Source organism: Triticum urartu, chromosome 5, assembly GCF_003073215.2.
Source record: "Triticum urartu cultivar G1812 chromosome 5, Tu2.1, whole genome shotgun sequence".
In the NCBI taxonomy this organism is placed as follows: domain Eukaryota; kingdom Viridiplantae; phylum Streptophyta; class Magnoliopsida; order Poales; family Poaceae; genus Triticum; species Triticum urartu.
The window spans coordinates 636,780,918-636,802,453 of NC_053026.1; the positions used below are offsets into that span (position 1 = coordinate 636,780,918).

Consider the following 21,536-nt stretch of genomic DNA (forward strand, 5'->3'; position numbering starts at 1 on the left):
TGATTAGATTACCCTCACGAAATCAACGGCGGGATGATTGTATACTGCTCTCCCCCCTCTATAGCAGTAGAGGGTACCGTAAAAATGCTCATGAATCAGGAACTAATGATTGACCCATCAAACCAGAGAGTTGCCAAACTAGAAACCATTCATGGACGTACGTAGCACGGTAGCAGTAGTTTGTGGGTCAGCGAAGCTGGGAGAGCGATTTGCCAGATAGGGACACCACACGCATCGTGTTCCGCGTGCCTCGAGTCCGGCTCGACCATTTTTAGCTTGGAAAATACGCGTGCTTACGTAGCGTACATCCATTGGCGGTAAGGTTGTTTCTCTCCTCCTGCTTCAAACTTACTCTGTCGTCCCTGTCACCCTGATCTCTTACGTAAAATTAATCAAGTAACACGGCGCGCACTTGGACCTTGAGGTTGTATTGTCGTCCCTGTCACCCTGATCTCTTGCCATATGATGTCGTTGTAACGCGTAGTACAATGCAATAACTGACACATGAATGAGAATCCAATAATTGCGCCCCCTCCCGACAGTGTAGAACGTTGCCTTGTTTCATTTGCGAGGCTGCGGCAGTGTTGAACCTGTTGGCGCACTCGATTAGCTCGCTCCCTCGCTCTATAAATAGAGACCGCTAGCAAGACCATGCCATGCACAAGATATACACACACTAATAGAGAAGTACAAGCTCTGCAACCAGTGCAACTGTGCAAGTATAAGCTTATACTCATATTACACATGGCTGCTAGCAAGCCTGCCACTGCTGCCGCTGCTGGTCCTCATAAGCTGGAGATGGGCGCCTTCCAACCCTGCGTGTGGGGTGACTTTTTCGTCACCTACAACCCTCCCCTCTCGCAGGTCAGTCGCATACACTTTTACATACTCTTTCTGTTCCAGTGAATAGGCGCACACGCGTTTTGGGATTTAAGTTTGACCAACAAGATGTCGGTTTTCCCCCGGATCAAGAGATTTTTTTACGGTGCATCATACTACCTCTGAAAGCGAGTAGTATTGAATCATCTCGGCCGTTGATTAGCGGGGTAGTTTTGTCATTATTTTCATTTCCTAATTTGTCAAATCCCTCGCGGTGACGATCCTCGTGAGGCCTCGTCGTTGCCATTGCCCATGATCAACAGCGCATGCCCAATATCGATCAGAGCTAGCCTGACTGCCTGAGTGCCCTTCAAGTGGGAGCTCCAAGCCCCCGACCTGGCATCAAATCTACCAGCAGGCCACAGAACCGGCGGTACGACGTCCTGATCAATCGCGGCGTCGTCGCTGCAGCTTCCTATGAGGCCACCGCCGCCGGCTTGATCGCCGGAATCACTAATGCATGTATCCCCAAATGATCAATCAATCTATTGTACATGGTGATTTCCTCGGCCAAAAATACCAGCCGGCAAGGATCCATCGCTGTGTACAATTGTCTCTGTTGCATTGAATGTCGGCCGGAAAGTATTCGGCCGGACCGGTCCAAGCAGGACAAGAAAACACACGGATTCCTCAATGGATGTAGAATTTGGGTATTTATTTTCTAAGTCTTCCAATTTTACCCCCTGAACAAAATATACTACTGAATTGCTTTGATAGTATTGGTGGATCTAGTCCATTAACTGACTGAAAATGGACGGCTCATATTATTTTGATGCACCGTAAAAGGTCAAAAAAAAAACAAGATGTCGGTTTTGTACGAGAAAGGTTATAATGTTGAATTTTACGTGTGTGATGTATAGAGCTCGGAGATGACGATGCAAGAGAGGGTGGAACAACTCAAGGTCCAAGTGCGCGCCCTGTTAGAGGACAACAAGAACAGGAGTGTGGCTGATGTTGTGACACTCGTGGAAATGCTCGAGCGGCTTGGCATCGGCAACCACTTCCGTGGGGAGATTGGCACGGCACTAAGGCACGTGCTAAACGAGGAGCCGGAGTTTCCAGCTAGCTCTGACGACCTCCACATCGCCGCTCTTCGGTTTCGCCTACTTAGGCAGCATGGGCTCTGGGTATCTGCTGGTATGTATATTTCCTTAAAACAAACCAATGATGTATATTGAGTTGTCTTTGAATCGGTACACCGGCCACTGTAGAAAAGTTCAGTGATCTCAAAGTCAATCTAAATTTATGTTGGGACTTCGGACAAAAATTCGTGGATCTAGCAATTGCTCTTTTTTTGTTCAGATCAACCCAAAACCTTCAACCTATCCTATTCTATCATGTTTGTTTAGGATTGATATTCGTTATGCTCTTTGATCTGAAAAACATGTTGCCATGTTCATGATTTATTCATGGATTAAATTAATCAAAATATTGCTAGTATACTCGACAAAACATACCATGAATCAACCAATACATTAACTGTTTTGCTAACATCGTAAAGGGGCACACATCATGATGCATGTATATACCTCGGGGTGGGTTTATAACTAGGGCATGTTAGGTCTAGAATTTAACTAACAAAACATGTGTAATTATGCCATATAACTTATGTTTAGAAATTTCGTTCGACGATGAATCTCAAGTTATATTTTTTGTGGCATCCAACACATGGTTCCCTAGGTGAATTGAAAACCTAAAATACCATGCCCGACTTACAAACCCAACCAGAGTGAGTAGCAAATGTGAGAACACGCACCTAGAAACTGAACTGATATGATCAAACTTACATGACTGCATGCAAACATATTTGACAAGTTCAAAGATGAGACAGGAAATTTCAGCACAAGCCTATGCAGTGACCCAGTGAGCCTTCTGAGCCTTTACAATGCAGCGCACCTGGCAACACCTAGTGAGGATGCACTAAGTGACGCAATCGTCTTTTCGAGGTACCACCTCGAGGCAATGAGAAACAAGCTTAGGCCACCAATGGCAGAACAAGTCTCATGTGCCCTCGACATTCCTCTCCCACGGACCGTCAGGCGGTTGGAAACAATGCATTATATAAAGGAGTATGAGCAGGACGAGTCTAACAATGGCCCGCTCTTGGAGCTCTCCCGGCTTGACTTTGAATTGGTCAGGTCCCTTCACCTCAAGGAGCTTAGGGATCTATCTTTGTAAGTTGATGTTTTCCCCTTTCTATGTAATGTTGTTTTATTACCTCTAATAACGGTTTTGCTAATTGCAAATTGTTTAATATTTTCTTATATCAAAGCCTTCTGAAAAGTCCAACTTAAATTCAAATTTCACTTTTCTAGATGAACTTTTCTAGACCAGCTGACGAGGGTGGCGCCAAGGTAAACACAGTATCCGGAGGTTGAGCGGCGAGTGTCAGGACAACCCGCCCAATCCGCGTCGGAGTAGGCAACTATCTCTGTCGACGAGGAGACTGGCAGCAGGAGTCCATGGGCGGTTGTGCCACGAATGTACCGCAAGATACGCTTGACGAGTGTGAGGTGACTGTCCCGAGGATCATGCATGTGAAGACACGCCTGTTGGACAGCATATGCCAGGTCTGCACGCGTCATGGTGAGATATTGCAGGCCGCCGGCGAGACTGCAATAGTTGGAGGGATCGGCGACGGGCCGACCGGCATCGGCGGCAACCTTGGGCGAGGTGTTGACCGACGTGGCCGCGGGGTGGCAGGTAGACATGCCGGCGCGATGAAGAAGGTCCTCGGCGTACTGGGCCTAGTCGAGGAAGAACCCACGCGATGTACGCTGAACCCGGATGCCGAGGAAGTAGTGGAGAGCACCCATGTCCGTCATCGCGAACTCGTGCTGTACCTGATCGACGAGTGTGCGAAGAAGGGCAGTCGAGGAAGTCGTGATGACGATGTCATCAACGTATAGTAGAAGGTACGCGGTGTCATCACCCCGCCGTAGGATGAACAGCGAGGCATCGGACCGCGACGCGACGAACCCAATGTTGGCGGCGAAGGTGGCGAACCGCTGAAACCAAGCCCGTGGGGCCTACTTGAGGCCGTACAAGGACTCGGAGAGACGGCGGACGTGATTCAGCCGAGTGGTGTCGACAAATCCGGCGGGCTGATAGCAATAGACTTGCTCGTCAAGGACGCCGTGAAGGAAGGCATTCTTTACGTCAAGCTGATGCACCGGCTAGCCGCAAGACCACGCGAGGGTGAGCACCGTCCAAATTGTAGCCGGCTTGACCACCGGTGAAAATGTCTCGCCAAAGTCGATGCCGGGCAGTTGAGCGAAACCCCGGACAACCAAGCGGGCTTTATACCGCTCGAGGGAGCCGTCGGTGTTGGTTTTGTGCCTGAAAACCCACTTTCCAGTAACCACATTAGTGTGAGGTGGGCGAGGAACAAGTGTCCAGGTGGAGTTCGCCATGAGAGCATCGAATTCAGACTGCATGGCAGCGCGCCAGTTTGGGTCGCAAAGGGCAATACGGACGGATGAGGGAAGGGGGGGTATGGTAGAGGCGTGCAAATTTGTGTAGCGAGGGTTAGGCTGGAAGATCCCGTGCTGTGCGCGCGCCATCATCGGATGTGGCGCACGAACAGGAGGCGACGAGGGAGAAGGATGAGGCGAGGGGGGTCGGGAGAGGTGGTTGGGCCGGAAGGTGGGGTAGGCGGCCCATGAGGCGAATGGCTGGCGGGCTGTGGAGACGTGGGAGGGTTTGGTGCGTTGGTGGGCTTGGGGGAGCCAGTTGGCGATCCAGGAGGGGAGGGCGAGGGCAGCAGCCATGTAGGCCATGCAGGATCGACATGAATCGCGGGAGGTGGATCAGGAGCGGATAAGGGCGCAGTTTGAGGAGGAGTAGGTAGCGATTTGAAGGGGAAAACAGTTTCCACGAAAGTTATGTGCCTGGAAAAGATAATGCACCGGGATAAGGGATCGTAACAACGATATCCTTTCCTATCGTCGGGGTAGCCTAGAAAGACACAAGAAACCGAACGTGTGGAGAGCTTGTTGGGGTGGTGGCTAAGAGGTTGGGATAGCAAAGACATCCGAATACACGGAAGTGAAGAAAGTCGGGTGCATGCCCAAAAAGAAGCTCGTAGGGGGTGGTCAGAAGTTGAGGTTCGTAAGGACGCCGGTTGAGGAGATAAGTGGACGTGGCTAGAGCTTTAGCCCACCAACGGGGAGGCATGGAAGCGTGAATTAGAAGGGTACGAACACCGTTGTTGAGAGTACGAATAATGCGTTCGGCCTTGCCATTCTGTTGGGACATATACGTGCAGGTGAGGCGAAAGAGAGTGCCGCAAGTTGCGAGAAGAGAACGATTTGCGAGGTTGTCAAATTCTTTGCCGTTGTCGGTTTGAAGAGCGAGAATGGGACGAGAGAATTTTGTGTGGACATAGGCAAAAAATTGAACTAATAGGCCATGCACTTCGGATTTGCGACGTATAGGAAAGGTCCATACAAAATGTGTGAAATCATCAAGAATGACCAAGTAGTATTGGAGACCAGACACACTTAATATTGGACTTGTCCATAGATCACAATGACAAAGTTCGAATGGAAAAGTAGTATGAGAAGTACAAGAACTAAAGGGGAGCCTAGTGTGCTTGCCGAGATGACATGCATCGCAATGGGTCGACAAGCTCTTATTAAAGCTGAAATCGAAATATGTGGAGGCCTTGGCGAGGACGGCAGCACCGGGGTGGCCAAGGTGCTGGTGCCAGAGATCGGCGGTGGCGGTGAGGCAGTGATGGGACGGAGCGAAGGTCTACAGATCGCCGATGGAGTCACATCGGAGAAGCACCGTCTTGGTTGCGAGATCCTTGATAGAGAAACCATAGGGGTCAAATTCAATCGAGACTAAATTATCACGAGTGAAAGCACGTACGGAAACGAGATTTTTGATAAGAGAGGGAGATATGAGAATTTCTAAGAGGGAGAGAGGGCGGGAGGGAGTGGGGAAGGAGGTGGAACCGACGCCGGTGATTGGCAGCAGAGACCAATCACCAACGACGATGGAGGAGGGAGAAGAGGATGTGGGAAGGGAGAAAGGAATACCAGAACCGGAGCTCATGTGGGAAGAAGAGCCGCTGTCGAGGACCCATTCACCATCGGGGCAGAGGGTGGATGCAGCACCATCTGATTGAGGGCGGCAATCAGCGCCGCCTGATCCCAGTGCGACGACGGCGAGGCCACGGTCGTGTCCTGGTACGCCTGGGGTGTAGAAGGAGCGGGCGGGCGTGCACCGAGGATGCCTTGGAAGGTGTCGGCGACGGTGGTGGGGGAGCGCTGGGCAGGAACGTAGCCACCAGAGATCCCGCCACTGAAGGAGGAGCCGCCAGGGAGAGCCCTGCCGGAGGAGGAGCCACCAGGCCCGACCGAGGGATTCTGCTTGCACTTCTTCTGTCGGCCGCCGCGGTTACCGGAGGAGCCGCCTGCGCCATGCTGGGTGGGGCCGAGAAGGGCCGTGGGAGCGCCGGTGTTGAAGAGGGCCGGCGCGGGCGCAGGGGGCTGCGGCCGAGCGGCGTAGTAGGCATTGGCCGGCGCGATGAGGACCGTGCAGGTGGCGTTGCGCGCCAGCCGGCTGAGATGTTGTTCCTCCAGCTGCAGGAAGGAGAGGAGCTTGACGAGGGAGGGCCGGCGACCACGGGTCATGTGCGGCACAGCGTGTTGGAGGCGCTCATCGAGGCAACGCAGGACGTTGTGAACCAGTTCGCGATCCTTGATGCGATGGCCGAGATCACGCAGAGTGCCAGCCATCTGTTTCAGCCGAGAGGTGTAGTCGACGATGGTGAGGTCGCCTTGGATGAAGCTGTGGGACTCGTCGAGGAGGTAGGTGATCCGGGCATCGCGGTTGCTGCGGAAGAGAGAACGGAGGGAGCGCCAGAGGGTGTACGTCGTGTCCTTACGATCCTCGACGATCTCCAAGGTCGAGGGGTGACCGTGGCATTGTACCACGACAGGACGACGAAGTCGTTGAGGACCCAATCAGAGGTGGCGTGAGCCGGCGAGCCGTCGACGTGGTCGGTGAGGCCGAACTTGGCGAGGGCGGCGAGAAACTGGCGGCGCCAGAGGCCATAGTTCTCCTTCTCATAGTCCAAGGTGAGCAAGACGTGATAACGAATCCGCGGGCTTTGGATCTGAATGGTGGGAAGGGTTTGGGTGGCCACGGGGAGGTCGAACTACTCATCGGCGGAGGACTCGCCGGAAGAGGAGACCGAGGAGGAGGAGGTCATGGCGGCGAGGTGGGGAGAGAGGGCAGCGGAAGAGTAGGATCTTAGTTAAACTGATACCATGTTCGAGCCAGAGCGATCGGGAGAGAGAGATGGGTCGTGCAACTCACTGTATTCACAATATGGGGTTACACAGTTATATACATGCCGACTCAGCCAACTAACTCACCCACTAGCCTGAAGACTAGGACTAGCAAATTACATGACACATACGTTCGCTAACAACTTAGACATAAAAAGAATCTCAATCTACTAAGACGTAGACATATCCTATCTTTAGTTCCTACTGACAAACTAAGCTGCAGTTTTATTTTAGCTCAAAAAAAACTTTCCATATGTCGGCAAGTGAGATCCAACTGACAGCATAACATCATCTCATTTATTTCCTTCATTTCCACTATTCCCCATGTCCCTCCGGTCTTTCATGGATTCCTCTCTAGCAATGGCCACACCTAGTGGATCATGACATAGCATCATCTGCACCACGAATGGCGGCACCACCACTGGCCCTTGCACCTCCCTCTTCCTCTCCCTTGATATAGGAATAGGAGTACGGCACAACTACTGCACTGAATGATGCAATTATTCCCTATTAACTTCTACCAATATTCTTTTAGAATGAAGGTGCAAAGAGCGCTCGGTTTTATATTATAAATTCCATAAATGGAAAGCAAACAAAGTCGTACGACACGAAAATTTATGGCGTGAGGTAAAAGACAATGTTGCGGATGCCAGCTAACATAATGCAGCTCAAAGGAGTACACGGACTTGAAATTAGAACAAGCTAATAGGGAACATAAAGTAATTATAACAGTATGCACCAAGATCTTACTTGATATTTGGGTTAAAATGGATGCAATCTGCAGGTGGTGGAGAGATCTTTATGACAATGTGAAGCTAAGCTATGCCCGGGATCGTCTAGTGGAGAACTATTTCTGGACATGTAGCATGTTCCATGAGGAGGAGTACTCTCGCGCACGACTGATGTTTGCAAAGACGTTCGGTCTGCTATCCCTGATGGATGACACCTATGATGTCCACGCGACCCTGGAGGATTGCTATAAACTCAATGAAGCTATACAAAGGTGAGATGGGATTTTATGCAAAATAATAGTGCTTACATAGGCCAATCGCTGAACTAAAGCTTAACATGGCTAAGTTTAATTATAACGGAAATTTAAACCATCAATCTTGTAAAACTATCCAGCTGGATTGATCAAGATTTGAGCTCATAGCACTCTCCTAGACTCCTAATTCCTAATTTATTGCAGATGGGACCGAAGAGCGGTGTCTATTCTACCTAAATACCTGCATATGTTTTACATCAGATTGTTGGCTAACTTCAAAGAGTTTGAGGATACGTTGGGACCACATGAGAAATACCGTGTATCTTACGCAAAGACAGCGGTAAGAGCTTGTGAAAAGAAAATAAATTGCACTGAGTTTAACAGTTGCGCTATTCAAGCTATACTCATCATGCTACATCTCAGTATCTCACGTTTCTCTGTGTGGATGTAGTTTCAGTCATCGTCTGAATATTACCTCTGTGAGGCCAAATGGTCCAACGAAAAGTATGCCCCGAGCTTCAAGGAGCACCTAGAGGTTTCACGTATGTCGTCAGGCTTCCCCACATTGGCCCTTGTGCTACTCATGGGTGTGGACAACACAGCAACCAATGAGGCATTTGACTGGGCAGCCGATGTCCCAGACATTGTCTGCGCAAGCGGAGTGATCGCTCACTTTCTCAACGACATCGCTTCTTACAAGTTGGGAAAGACCAAGAAGGATGTGGCTAGCTCTGTGGAGTGCTACATGAAGGAGAACCTCGTAGGGGGGCAGGAGGCTATCGTGGCAATCTCGGCGTTGGCCGAAGATGCGTGGAGGATGATCAACCGAGCATGTATGGAGATAGAACCCACACTGTTGTTGGCGGCACAATTGGTGGTGAACCTGACAAGGACGTTGGAGGTTATATACCTTGGTGGCAGGGACGGCTACACATTTGGTGGTGACCTCAAGGGTCTCATCGCCGCGCTCTTTCTCAAGCCCATATATGTCGTTTAAATTATCACTCATTAAGTTTGATGGATTGTTCATGTTGTTATTTGCTTAACTTCGGCTAGTTTGTATGCTGGGCAACATTTCCACTTTTGTGTAATCTAATAAATTTATAATCTTTGTGTCTACCTTTTCTTGAAACATGAAACCGAGCTGAACTTATGACGTCATGTTTAAAGTACAAATACACATTTTCTTTTTTAACGAGCCTTAAATCCATGCAGAAGGCCTGAGAGTTTTGTACAAGTTTCAATTGCATGTATATTCACTCTCTCGAACTTCTCAACTAAAAATTGAATGGCTCAAACAGTTGGGAACTCTAAAACAATATCAGGTTTAAATAAAAGGCATATATGTGATCTATTAGTAGGAAGCACCAATACAAACCCCATGAATTTTGGAATGCAAATAAAAACATAGACTCTAAGTGTAAAACGATGTATAGAGTTTGATACATGCTCAGTGCTGGAAGGTCGGAAGGAGAAGTGTGATAAGCTTTGCATGGAAGCCTGAAAAACAGCTGCAGTGACGTTAATTGTCATAAGGTGGCGAAATTCATTTGTCGGATAAGTGCTTAACTAGAGTAGCAACCTGCACGGATGGTGTAATGACTGCCCCATTGTCTTCGACATGGACCCGTTGAGATTGAATTCTCTATGAATATGTACAATACTAACGGGTAGATGGTAAGACCCCGTGCACCTTGACTATAAATTCACAATGACAACCTTGACCAATTGTGTAGGATAGGTGGGAGGTGGTAACACACAAGGACCAATCATGTAAGACCACTCTTTCATCTAGGGATGCCTAATCGCCTTAACAATCATTCAGGGAGTGGGGGCACTGTGATGTGAGTAGTTTATTTGGATCGAATGCCTCCTAAATAGTAATGTAGGTGTCATGCACATTTCACACTCAAGCTTCGATACCTACGGAACCACCAATATCGATCAAGTTTTTGTGCACGTCCATTTTTTGACTCCTCATTGTCATGCATGCTTATCTATGCTAGTCCTTATCTTCTAAATCACAAGAGATCGTCATGGAAGTGAGGATAGTTAATACATGCATTTTGCATCAAATTTTGAGGATGAATTTCCCAATCATCATGTATAGGGGGCACGACCTGGCCCTAGTGCGAGTGGCATGGACACATGGGTACCACAGGGACCCACCTACATGCCCTTTGTACCCGAAGCTAGAATGGGACCATCGAGGACACCCTGACTTCCTCGAATTATCTTCTTGACAAGGCTTAGGGTTACTATAGGGTGAATATGTTTATAGAAACCCAGGAGCATTGCACACGCTCGTTGAACACTCACCATGTGCGGTGAGTCAAACTTCACAAAGTAGCACTCAATATATAATACGTGTCGACAATGTGACACCTCACATCACACATGGGTGTTCCTAGCCGGTCGTGTATCACGAGCCACATCAATCATGCTAGGTCCCATCACTTTGCAAACATGTGCAGATTGGCCTACGCGTGTGACACTTATTTCACAAATGCTTTTGAACCAACCATGTGCGATGAGAGGTTTTGTTGGACATCATCCGTAATAGTGCTTCCTTTCTCGGAGGACACCACACCCGAGAGGTCTCTACATATCGGATTCCTTGCTCTCCTCTGGTCGGTGGATTGGATCTACTGATTCTGTTGATGTGGGTTGGATCTTAATGTAACGCTCCTTCTACCCTAGACATCTAGGTTACCAAATCCAGTCGATGTGGTGCTAGGAAGTATTTATTGCTCCATGTAGTTTATCTTGCCAAAAAATATTTTGCCCCCAAGTAGAAGGGTTTGTCGGTAGCACCAAGTTTTCCCTCGGTGAAAAACTAAGATATCAATTCCTGGAACTGATTCCCACACCAATCCTCAGCTTTGTAATACAAATAAAACTTCACTTGTCTCCCCAAAAAGTCAATGAGGGTTTCAACCTCATTAGCTTTGCACTCTTTGATCGTGATACCTCTGGATCATCCAAGTATTAAGTAATAAAATAGAATATTGCCTTGGGAAAGATGACATATTGTTGATCGTGATGCCCATGGATCATCCAAGTATTAAGTAATAAAACAGAGTATTGATTTGGGAAAGATGGCATAATGTTGACAACATAACTTCTTCTTGGGCAGTATGCAATCATTTATCCTTAGTGGCAAAAGTACAATTACTCATTTTTCTCTCTTATTGTTCCTTACCACATTCCTTCACAACCATATCGATGTGATATTTGGAACAATTCATCAACTCTAAAACTAGTGGTCTCTACTAGTAAACACAAAGCCCACCATTATGTCATTGCTGCCCTCTCCATATGCACAATCATACTGCAGAGTACCTGCTGAGCCCTCCATGTGATTCTAGGCTACTTGTGTTTTCTCCATGCATAAGATCGTCGACGCACGTTCCTGAGCAAATATTGTATGGCTCATGAACTGTCGCGAGGTCGCCCTAGCCCACGACACTTCTAGCACATGGTATTCATTGGTTCCAGCGAATACCAAGTTTCCTAGTTTTTTGGTGATACAGATCGCCATTGCTTCTTCATCTCCCATGGCCAAATATATAACAGTGGGGGAAGGTCGTGAGAAGAGGGCCCCCAACACCATCTAAACCTCCCTCATTTTGTTCTCCCATCGTACTGGGTACATCAACTAGTCAAGCTTCTTCCTCAGTGCATCTCCCTTCTCCTAGGCCTTGTCAGTAACTCCATCCCCTTTCTTCACTGGGCCGGTAGCGGTGTCATTCTCTTCCTCCTCCTGTGAGCACATCGATGCCTCTCGTGAAGACCTTATATTGCCATTTTCAATCCAAGACCGCCACTTCTACTTTGTAACCTACCTCGTTAGAGCACGAGTTCCCATTGGACGGGGACGTGTATGGTATAGCCCTCATCCGTGTTATCATTCACCTTCCAAGTTGCATGTTCTTCGCCTCCCATACCTCATATCCGCATTCTTCATGGTTGTATCTCGTGACACCATAAACATTACATAAGAACGAAATGTTCTCGTACTTTAATTGCATCCACCGGTGTCCTTCTCCTACCACATTTAGTGGTACAAATTTGGATACAGCTTTCGCAATGAGTACACACACATAGTTCAGCTCATGTAACATAGAAGGACTCATGTACACCCCCCAAAACCGGCCAATACGGTGAGCAAGTTGGTCAATGACCTCCCCCCCCCCCCCGACGATGCAACTTTAATATTTTGTATAGTTGTAGGCGATTAAGGTCCATCACCTCTAAACAACCATTGTGGTCCTCAATTAGCAAGAGCATCTCTCTGAAAATCCATGGCCCTTGATGCACCAGCTTCTTCCAGTCCCTCAAACACTGCATCTAAAAGATGGACAATTTCTCCTATATGTTCTAAAACTTCGGTAGCTAAGTATGGTCCCATGTAATTTTAAGGAATTCAAACATTGAACTCGAGCCGACGAGCATGTCTATATTCGACTTCCCTATAGCTAGCCACTGAGCATGTTCCTCAAATTCCTTTGCCTCGGCCTCGCTGACAAAGACATCATCGAGCTCATCTTCCTTGAGATTGAGGTGTTCCAGCATCTCATTAATCCCTCCATCAAAGAACTCCCCTATCACCGAGGGTCCCCCTTTCACCATCGTCTAGGTTATTGCTTCCTCCTATCACCTAGTGGACAACTCGACCACGTTGTCTGCATCCTGATAAGATCAGGGATCGACTCATTGAGATCGGTGGTTAATGCCGATGGTAAGCCACCACCAAAGTACAAACACTAATAGGGAGGGTAGAACCGAAAGTGTCTTTCTAAACTCGAGCTCGTATGAGCTCGAGTGAACAGTAAAATCCGGAAAAAAAAATCAAAGAATAAAAAATTCTAAATTTTTTTGTGACAACATTTGACAAATGTTTTCAATGCTTACAAAGTTTCAACATAAATTGACATTCGTGCAAGTCGTTGCAAAAAAAAAAAAAAATCAGCACTCCAAAAGTAACTTTTTTGAAGCATCGATTTTGCTTTTTTTCACGACTTCCAAGAATGTTATTTTGTGATCAAATTTTGCAAGCATGTAAAACATTTGTCAAATGGTGGCACAAAAAAATCAGAATTTTTTGAATTTATTTTCATGTTTTTCCCGGATTTTACGGTTCACCGAGCTCATATGAGCTCGAGCTCGGTTTATTCGCTTCCAGGTAGAAACCTTTTTTAATCCTTCCATGCACTTAGCAGCTACAACCAATCCTTCCAGCTGGAGACGTTCAGTGCGAACCAATCAGTGGTTGGATATTTAGGTGGACAATGGTATCCCCAACCCACCAGGTTTCAAGTCCTGATGCTTGCATTTATTCTGAATTTATTTCAGGATTTTCGGCGATGCTCGTTCAGTGGGAGGAGACGTTCCCGTCGACTAGGAAGCGCCTACGGTGACTTTGTAAAATCTCAAGGTGATACGTCTGGTCAGTCTCTCGAAGATGCTCATAGGGGTAGGGTGTGCATGTGTGCGTTCAAAAAGATGGGTGTATGTGCATATATTTAAACGCTTGCGTGTGTACTGTGTTTAAAAAAAACTAGAGACGTTCAGCCGCATGTGTGGAACTTGCAACCCAAGCAAACAAAACCATATTTTGTTACCAAGTGGTTAGCTTGATAAGATAAAAAATTGCATTCAATGAAAACCATATTTCGTTGATCAATTCTTGATTTTTTAGCATAATTGGTCAAAAGAATGAGAAAGCATAATTGGTCAATTGTATGGAGAACGAGATGCCTCAAGTGGTATATGGGCTTCCACCAGAATTCTTAGAACTGTCAGGTCCAGTACACCGGCAAGGCCCATTTGTACCACCAAGCCGACATCGTCTGTCAAAAGAAAAAAGAAAAAGCCCAAGCCGACATCGTTTCTCGTAAACATCCATTTCAGCGAGCTACTAGCAGTGGTGGTAAGTACTTTCTTAAAATACAAAGTCATTTCAGCTAACTAAATTAGCTAAGTACTCTACGCCTATTGTCTGGATGAATTCGTCACCAGATGAGCTGATCTCCTTCCTTGTAAGTGATACAATCATTTTGATGGAATAAAGGAAGAGAGTAATTATCAAAAAAATAGTCATTTCAGCTAAAAGAATACAAGTAATCTCTGGCACGTCGTCATGTTGCAATACCATGGCCTCTATTTGCCCATGATCTAAACACTTCGGGAGTTTTTTATAGCTGGAATCCTCAATGATCATGTAGCTAGCGTGCGTGCATACGTGTGGACAATGTGGATTAAGCAAGGTATAGGTATCACGGGGAAGACTTGTATAGGATCTGCTTTTAGATGAGATCAATGTGATCAATCTTTTTAACGACACAAAACATGTTCAAAAATTATGAAAAAAATTGGAGACACGCATCCATCTTTGATGTACAAGCTTATAAAGTTTCAACTCCTAATTTGAACTACACTTAGAGGAACAAAAAAGACAAAATCAGATGTAAATAGTGTCAAAACTATTCACCTAAAGCTGACACTATTCATATTCAAATTTGTCTTTTCAAATCTCTAATTGTAGATTGAGTTTTGAGCTGTTTTTTTGGAGTTGTAGACATAACCTGCAGGTATGCTATAAATTATTTTCAGAATTTTTTTAGATTGTCTAAATATGAAAAATTTAGGTTAACCCTACGATCTCGTCTAAAGAGTTGATCCTATACTAGTCTCCCTGTATGTATCACGCCATCCCGGCCTTGCCGTCTCGGGGAGGACACACACATCAACGGCAATGCGCGGTGGCACCACCCTACATGACGATGGGGTCCTACTGCCGACAGCACCCGCGGCTTGCCTTGGCTCGGCACAGCAAGAGCATCTACAACCGGGCGCCCCGAACCCGCTTCAAACGTCTGCGCGGGTCGTACAGTCACTAGCCGGTCATGAAATTTCAACCCAGACGAACATCTTAAACGCATCTCAAATGTTTGGGCTGACCGGCCTTCTCATATCCGGCCCAAATATAAGACGTATATGGTGCACCCAAGCGTGTCCGCCACGTCGTACTCAGCCCACGCTGGCCCATCCGACCTCACATATATTCGGCCTCATCCGCTCGTCGGACCAAACCCTAACCACTTCACGCTCCAGTCCCCTCCACTCCCTCCGCCACCCAAACTCACCTCCGACGATTTTCGGTCATCTCCGGTATGGCGGACAGCGAAACCGAGTCCTTCACCTCGAGTTCTATCAACCCCGAGCTCATCCACGTAGCCCCGAGAAGGAGATGGTCGTCCGTCTTGTGCTCTGCCGCTCCCAGGAGGAGGCCCGTGCCCAGCAGCGCTCGGACTCCTTCCATCGGGAATCCATTGCGTCCACCCAAATGTCGCATGGATCCGGCGCTAGGTGTGCCATCGCTGCCTCGCTGGAGGTGGTGCAGTCCGTCGGGCGTCCGAACGCGGTGGCGGACGCGCAACCCCTCTGTTGGCGCGTCGAGCATCGACGCACCATGGCCTCGTCCAACGAGAACTTGGCATGGCGTGCCCGCCGTGCGAGGCAGAGGACACGGGAGACGGCGGCAGCCCTCGCGGCGGGGGACGTCGGCGAGGGGGAGTTGCATTCTTCAGCACCACGTATGGTGCAGCAGTTCAGGTGCCGCAATCGCATCGTAGTGGACGTTGCCGGCTCGTCCTAGGACAGATCCATCATCTATCTGACGTCCACCGGCACCATTCGGGTTCCGGGCTCCGGTGAGGAAGAGTAAGGCATGGAAGACGGCAGCGCCTTGAGTCTCGTGAGCCATCTTGTGTTCCATGTCCTACTCTACCTTGCCAGCAACCGGACCAACGCTATGTGGGGCGCAGCGGCCGTCGGACATGGACACGGCAAAGCCGGACAAGCTCCGCTTAAAAATCGTTGTGTTGCATGTAATAAGGATTTGGGCTTTTATTTTTTGAGGTATTCAGATATGAATGCATTATTTAAGATATGATCGGTTATTGAACGCGTCCGTGGATGTTTGAGGGTCGGATTTGTAAGTCCGGCTGTATATGCTCTAAGGCTGGTCACAATGGGGAGGAATTTAGGAGTAACATCACACACGCTGTATATGCTCTAAGGCTGGTCACAATGGGAAGGAATTTAAGAGTAACATCACACACTTCAATACAACTTTGCTTATGTGGCACATATTTAATGAAGAGAGAGGTGCTTGTGGTAACTAGCTAAGTTACCGGAACATCACACATTCCAAGAAACAATGAGTCTATAACCTAATAAATATATCGTTGCATGACACTATATAGATGTTCCTACCCACTATGGAGATAGTAATATAGTCTAAGGAAGTATGTAAGTTACTAGTTTATGTTCTTGCCCATTGTGACCAGCCTAATGGGGAGCAACTACTCCACTGAGTGCGGGAGGAACCGAAGCAGCATCCTTGACCTGCATTGACCTGGGCGCTCGACACGACAAGACACGACGGGGTAGACGGGTGGTGCCGCGCTCTCGGGGGCCGGGGGCCAGGGCCAATTGGCCGAAGCAAGGCCGAGGACGAGCAGAGGAGAGGCTTTCCGCTGTGGCGCCTCGTGCTCGTGCTGTTTACTTGGCGGGGCCGGGGCCAGCCACCTTTACGCCGCCCGCCTGCCGCTGCGTGCTGCACTGCACTGCCCTGCCCTGCCCTGCTGGGCGCGAGAGGCGCCGATGATCGCTCCCTCTGATGGGCGTCACATGCGCCATGCATGCATGCAGTCCCACTCCCAGTCGAGTGAGCTCCTCTTTTCACGCAGCGTCGCGGTGCCGACTGCCGCTGCCGATCTCGCCGTGCCACCACCCCGCCGGCCGGCCGCTGTCTCCTTGCTCCGTGCCGGCGCGCCGCGGCGCACGAGGAAACCGGCCGCCCCACTCGACACGTCGACAGCGCGCGACGCTGTTTTCCAAGCGGATAGCGAGCGCCCGCTCCCTGGTCCGAGGGGCGTGGAGATCCAAGCGCAAGCGCGCACTGCCGTGCCGCGCTCCGTCCTCGGTGCGCGCGCGCGGTGCTCCGGCCCTTTTTCCTTTTGCCTGACCAGACGTCTTTGTACGCATGCGTCCACGCGACCCTAAACTAAAGCTCGCACACACGCACGCACGGCCATGCGGATAGATGTGGCGTGGTGATGGTGTCGTGCCTGCCTCGCGAGACATGCATTCCGAGCATGTGCATCGTCCCGTTTTCCCGGCGCAACGCGTACATGCGTGCTGTCAGCGTCTGTGCGAACACACTAGGGCATCTCCTGCGGCGACTCTCAAGCCGCCCGTGGACGCTGCATCCCAGCCGTGCTGTCCGGGCGGGTTGTGCCATTCAACACAGGTCTTTATCGATCCACAGGACAGTGTAAAACATGTTTTTTACTATAAACCGAAGACAAACGTCGGGTTTTACGGACGTCCGGACTAAGGATGGAAATTTTACTCATGGGTACGGATACCCGCGGATACCGTACCCGCATGGACAGGGTATGTGTACCATTTTATACCCACAGATAGTACCCATATCCTACCCATTAAGTCATGGGAAATGCACGGAGATGGCCTTTTATTCATTGATATACTCATACCCTATCCGTTTATACTAATATGTGAAACTTACCCATGATTCACAAGTGTATCTATGTTAAAGTTGTGTCATGAGCTTGTGAATCTTGTTAAAGTTGTCATCAATTTTTAATTTGAATTAAGATAATCCTCATGTATTCATCTATCAGTTATTGAGTTGAGATTAATGTTTTTTTTGTCAAATGTGTTATAGATGAATGTAAAATTTTCAATAATTTGTCCACAGTTCGATCTACCCGGTGGGTATCCAATGGGTATGGGTACCATCGGGTATGGGTATAGGTAAACTTTTATACCCATGGGTACGGGTATGGGTAGAATTTTGTACCCATTGACTACACGGGTATGTGTATGGTATTGCTCTACCCGCCCCATACCCCTACCCATTGCCATCCTTAGTCCGGACTGCTACCATGTTTGCTTTCTGACCGCACCGACCCAGAGCATGCAGCGGCCTGCATTGATGCTCGTGATTTGATCGGACGGCAGGGCAACGCAGGCGGACACGACCTCTCATTGCCGGCATTGTAGCGGCGAACCAACCGAAAAGATTGTTGCTTGCTGCTCGCCCGGCTAAACACGCCTCCTCGACGCATTCAAACGGTTGGAGACTGGCCGCCTTCCTTCATTAAAATTCGCGCGTGTGCCAAAAAATCTACTCCGGCCACACGTCCATTCGCGAGCCGCCTGTCATTAAACACAACACATGTTGGCTCCGGCCTCCACACCCCCCTCCCGCTATTTAAACGATGCCAGACACCGGACAAAAATCGCACCATAATCTGCTCCCATCTCCTACTTGCACATCATTTTCTCCATAAAGCTCCATGGCATCCATCGAGCAGGAAGCCGAGTTCTCCGGCATACAAGTTGGTTGGGTGGCCAATCAAGCCCGCCGGATATGAGCCAAGCAACTCCCTGCCCCGCCTTCGTCGACGGTCCTAGTGGTTGCAGGCTAGCTCGCGAAGGCGGAAGCTCTAAGCCGACGCGTTGTTCAGCAACTCGCCGCTCCAAGCCAGCTCGTCGAGGAGTGGCGTGTTGCTCCATGCCGACACGCGGTGGATCACAGTGGCACATGCATCGTGCCTCCGTGGACAACGTCGTGCCGCACTGCTCCTCCTATGTCGCTACTGCTCGCGCCATCCATCGTCGATGTGCCGGCAGATGTCGGCGGCGCGGTGTCCAGCACGTCCGTGTCCGCCGCCATCATCGGGAGAAGTAGAATACAGGAGGCCTCCGGCGTTTGGGTCCCATGGAGGCTACCGTCGAGGCGACGCTGGCGTACACAACTGGTGTCTTGCCTGGTTCAGCGCAGATCATCGTCGTCCCCTGTCTGGGCTTCATGGATGCGGAGCCCCCAATTCTCTTCGGCTGAAGCACCCCATTTGCCACTCCGATGAGCAACGCATCCGTACATAGGGAAGATATGAGGGAAGAATATATCTCCGGGGTTCATGGTAATCCAGCAAAGCGGACTGCCGGACATGGGGAAGACAATGCGATCCACGGTGGCCGACCATAGACTAGTGTAGTGTAACCGTGTCGTGGGAGTGGAGCTCCGCACGGCCAGATCTACATATAGTTTTAGCTATTTTAGTTAACATGTGTCCAAAATGTAATGAATTTCGTCTGGTTTGTATGAAATCTGCTGTGTTTGCATGAATTTCACCTGGTTTGTTAAAAAGGTATTTGAAATGTATGCGGGTAACGTTGGATGGCGGTCTCCCGCATCCGTGTTCATGAACTGATCCTCTCTATTCACGGACAAATGCAAGAGAAAAATTTTACGGTTGGAGATGCCTTTACAGTCATGTTTTTCTTTTATAAAAATAATCAAGGAGTTGCTACATGTGCAAGCCGCATACGCACGGGCATATCCTTAAGAAGGATGTGCCCTCTTTTGGCGTTAGAGCATCGGCAAACGGACTCCTTAGATTGATAGGGGTAAATTATGTATGTTTGCGTTCATAAGGATGAGTGTATGCGCGTGTATATGAACACTTGTGTTTGTACTGTGTTTAGAAAAAAAAAATCATTGACCGAAGAACAAAATCAAACGAGTTGCTACATGCACGGACGTACCCGTGGGAAGGACGTGCTCTCTTCTCGCATTTACAATCCCACACGTTAGTTCGTTACTGCGAGTACTCTGCCTGCTTGATGGAACTACAGTAGTGATCGGTTAACAAAGACGGTTTGTGTACATGCAAGTCAAGTCCTCGCCGAACACATGCCACTTTTCTTTAGCTTACGCAAGCCACTTTGTTGCCTGGCCTTGGACGTACTTGTCAACTGAATTTGGTTTATAAGGCTAAAAGAACTGAATTTGATTTCACATCGATTTTCAACTTTTTCAAAATAAAAAAAGAAACTATTGACGATGGTGAAACCTACCTAATTTGTTTTCATGCGATCTATTGTACGGTCTTCTTTTTAACAAAAATCTAATTATGCTCTTGGGAGCATATGCTCCTATCCGCCAAAACATATTTTTGCAAATGCCAAAAATTTGAAAAAAGACAGGTGTGTTTATTGTCACACTCAATTGCTACCTGCAAATTGTTTTAAAAAGATTAAGCATTTTGACATGTCAAAAAAATCGACACTAAATGTTACCTCTAAATGTTACACTTAATTTTATTTTATTTTCACTGACAAAAGCACTGCTGTCTCCTTCCGCATGAAAATGACAGGCACGCTTGTTAGACTAACATGAAAATCCACAAAAAACAAAATTTTAAAATTTTATTTACTATTTATTTGAATTTACTGTTCATCCAGGAGCATATACTCCCAGAGTCAAAACGTATTTTGTAGCAATAATTTATTAATTAACCAAACAAAATACATCAAATCTTCCCTGTATGTAGATGGATGGCATCCTATACGTTAACGCAATCTCTAATGTATACTATGCTTCCCTGATCACTACTCTCTCCGTTATTAAATATTTGTCTTTCTAGATATTTTAACAAGTGACTACATACGGAGCAAAATGAGTGAATCTACACTCTAAAATATGTCTACGTGCATCTGTATGTGGTAGTCCGTTTGAAATGTCTAGAAAGACAAATATTTAGGAACAGAGGGAGTAATATCTATTGGAATATTCTGACAAAATTAATAGTATTTATTATCCATATATTTTCCACGACAATTCTGATGATTAATGTTTACACCTTGCCAAAAAAAACAGTGGAAGTTAGAAAAATAGATAGTCTAAGCACACACTTCCTATAAGATTGTCTATTTACGAACCGAGGTAAATGCATGCTTGTGTTTAGACAGTTTGCTGAAATTGTTTTGGCCTGGATAAACTTTGCAAAAATGCATTGTGATTTGCTAGCATCTTAAACATATTGGTGACCATGGCTTTGCAGGCATGTATACTATACACAAACGTTTCCCTTTTTTCACAAGTAATGGCAGCAAACTTGACCTGCTCCTGGAAAAAACAATGGCATTGTCGATGCCAGACTTTTTGTTTCCTTTCAGTAGTGTAATTGAGTTACTTTATTTGTCGTTGTTATCCAAACTGTAGTTTTCGTCATTCATATAATAGATATTTTACAGCGAGAACGAAGGAGGCACCTTGCAATAGATGAAGAAACGGGAGAGATTTGTAGAAAGAAGACGAATTCCACGTGAGGCATCTCCAATGATTACCAGGCTTCGGGAACCGCTAGACCAACTAAAATTGTGTGGCCCAGTCAAGTTATAACACTTACCGGGAGTGTAACAGTCGAGCCGGGCACAAATTCAATACACCATTGATGAATGCAAGAACAGGTAACATGCATTACTAG

General features: G+C 47.8%; 1 protein-coding gene across 3 annotated transcripts; it reads left to right on the forward strand.

Annotated features, from left to right (window-relative positions):
- Positions 1–676: 676 nt before the first annotated feature.
- Positions 677–9,303, forward strand: LOC125511462 (eudesmanediol synthase-like). Of its 3 annotated transcripts, none has more exons than XM_048676847.1 (6): positions 677–864; positions 1,740–2,016; positions 2,702–3,053; positions 7,966–8,184; positions 8,371–8,506; positions 8,618–9,303. In XM_048676847.1, exons 1-6 carry the CDS (start codon positions 745–747, stop codon positions 9,161–9,163), a joined length of 1,650 nt encoding a protein of 549 aa, XP_048532804.1. In that variant the 5' UTR covers positions 677–744; the 3' UTR covers positions 9,164–9,303. The 3 variants fall into 3 exon arrangements, with proteins under 3 accessions (XP_048532804.1, XP_048532805.1, XP_048532806.1); XM_048676848.1 differs by having other exon boundaries at positions 8,624–9,303; XM_048676849.1 differs by having other exon boundaries at positions 2,711–3,053.
- Positions 9,304–21,536: the final 12,233 nt, after the last annotated feature.

What these genes read in the sequence shown, in the direction of transcription:
- LOC125511462 (XM_048676847.1), top strand. Translation starts at nt 745, where the DNA reads ATGGCTGCTAGCAAGCCTGCCACTGCTGCCGCTGCTGGTCCTCATAAG. An exon ending in ACAACCCTCCCCTCTCGCAG is followed by an intron (nt 865 to 1,739) that starts GTCAGTCGCATA and finishes TGTGATGTATAG; the next exon opens with AGCTCGGAGATGACGATGCA. An exon ending in TATCTTACGCAAAGACAGCG is followed by an intron (nt 8,507 to 8,617) that starts GTAAGAGCTTGT and finishes GTGTGGATGTAG; the next exon opens with TTTCAGTCATCGTCTGAATA.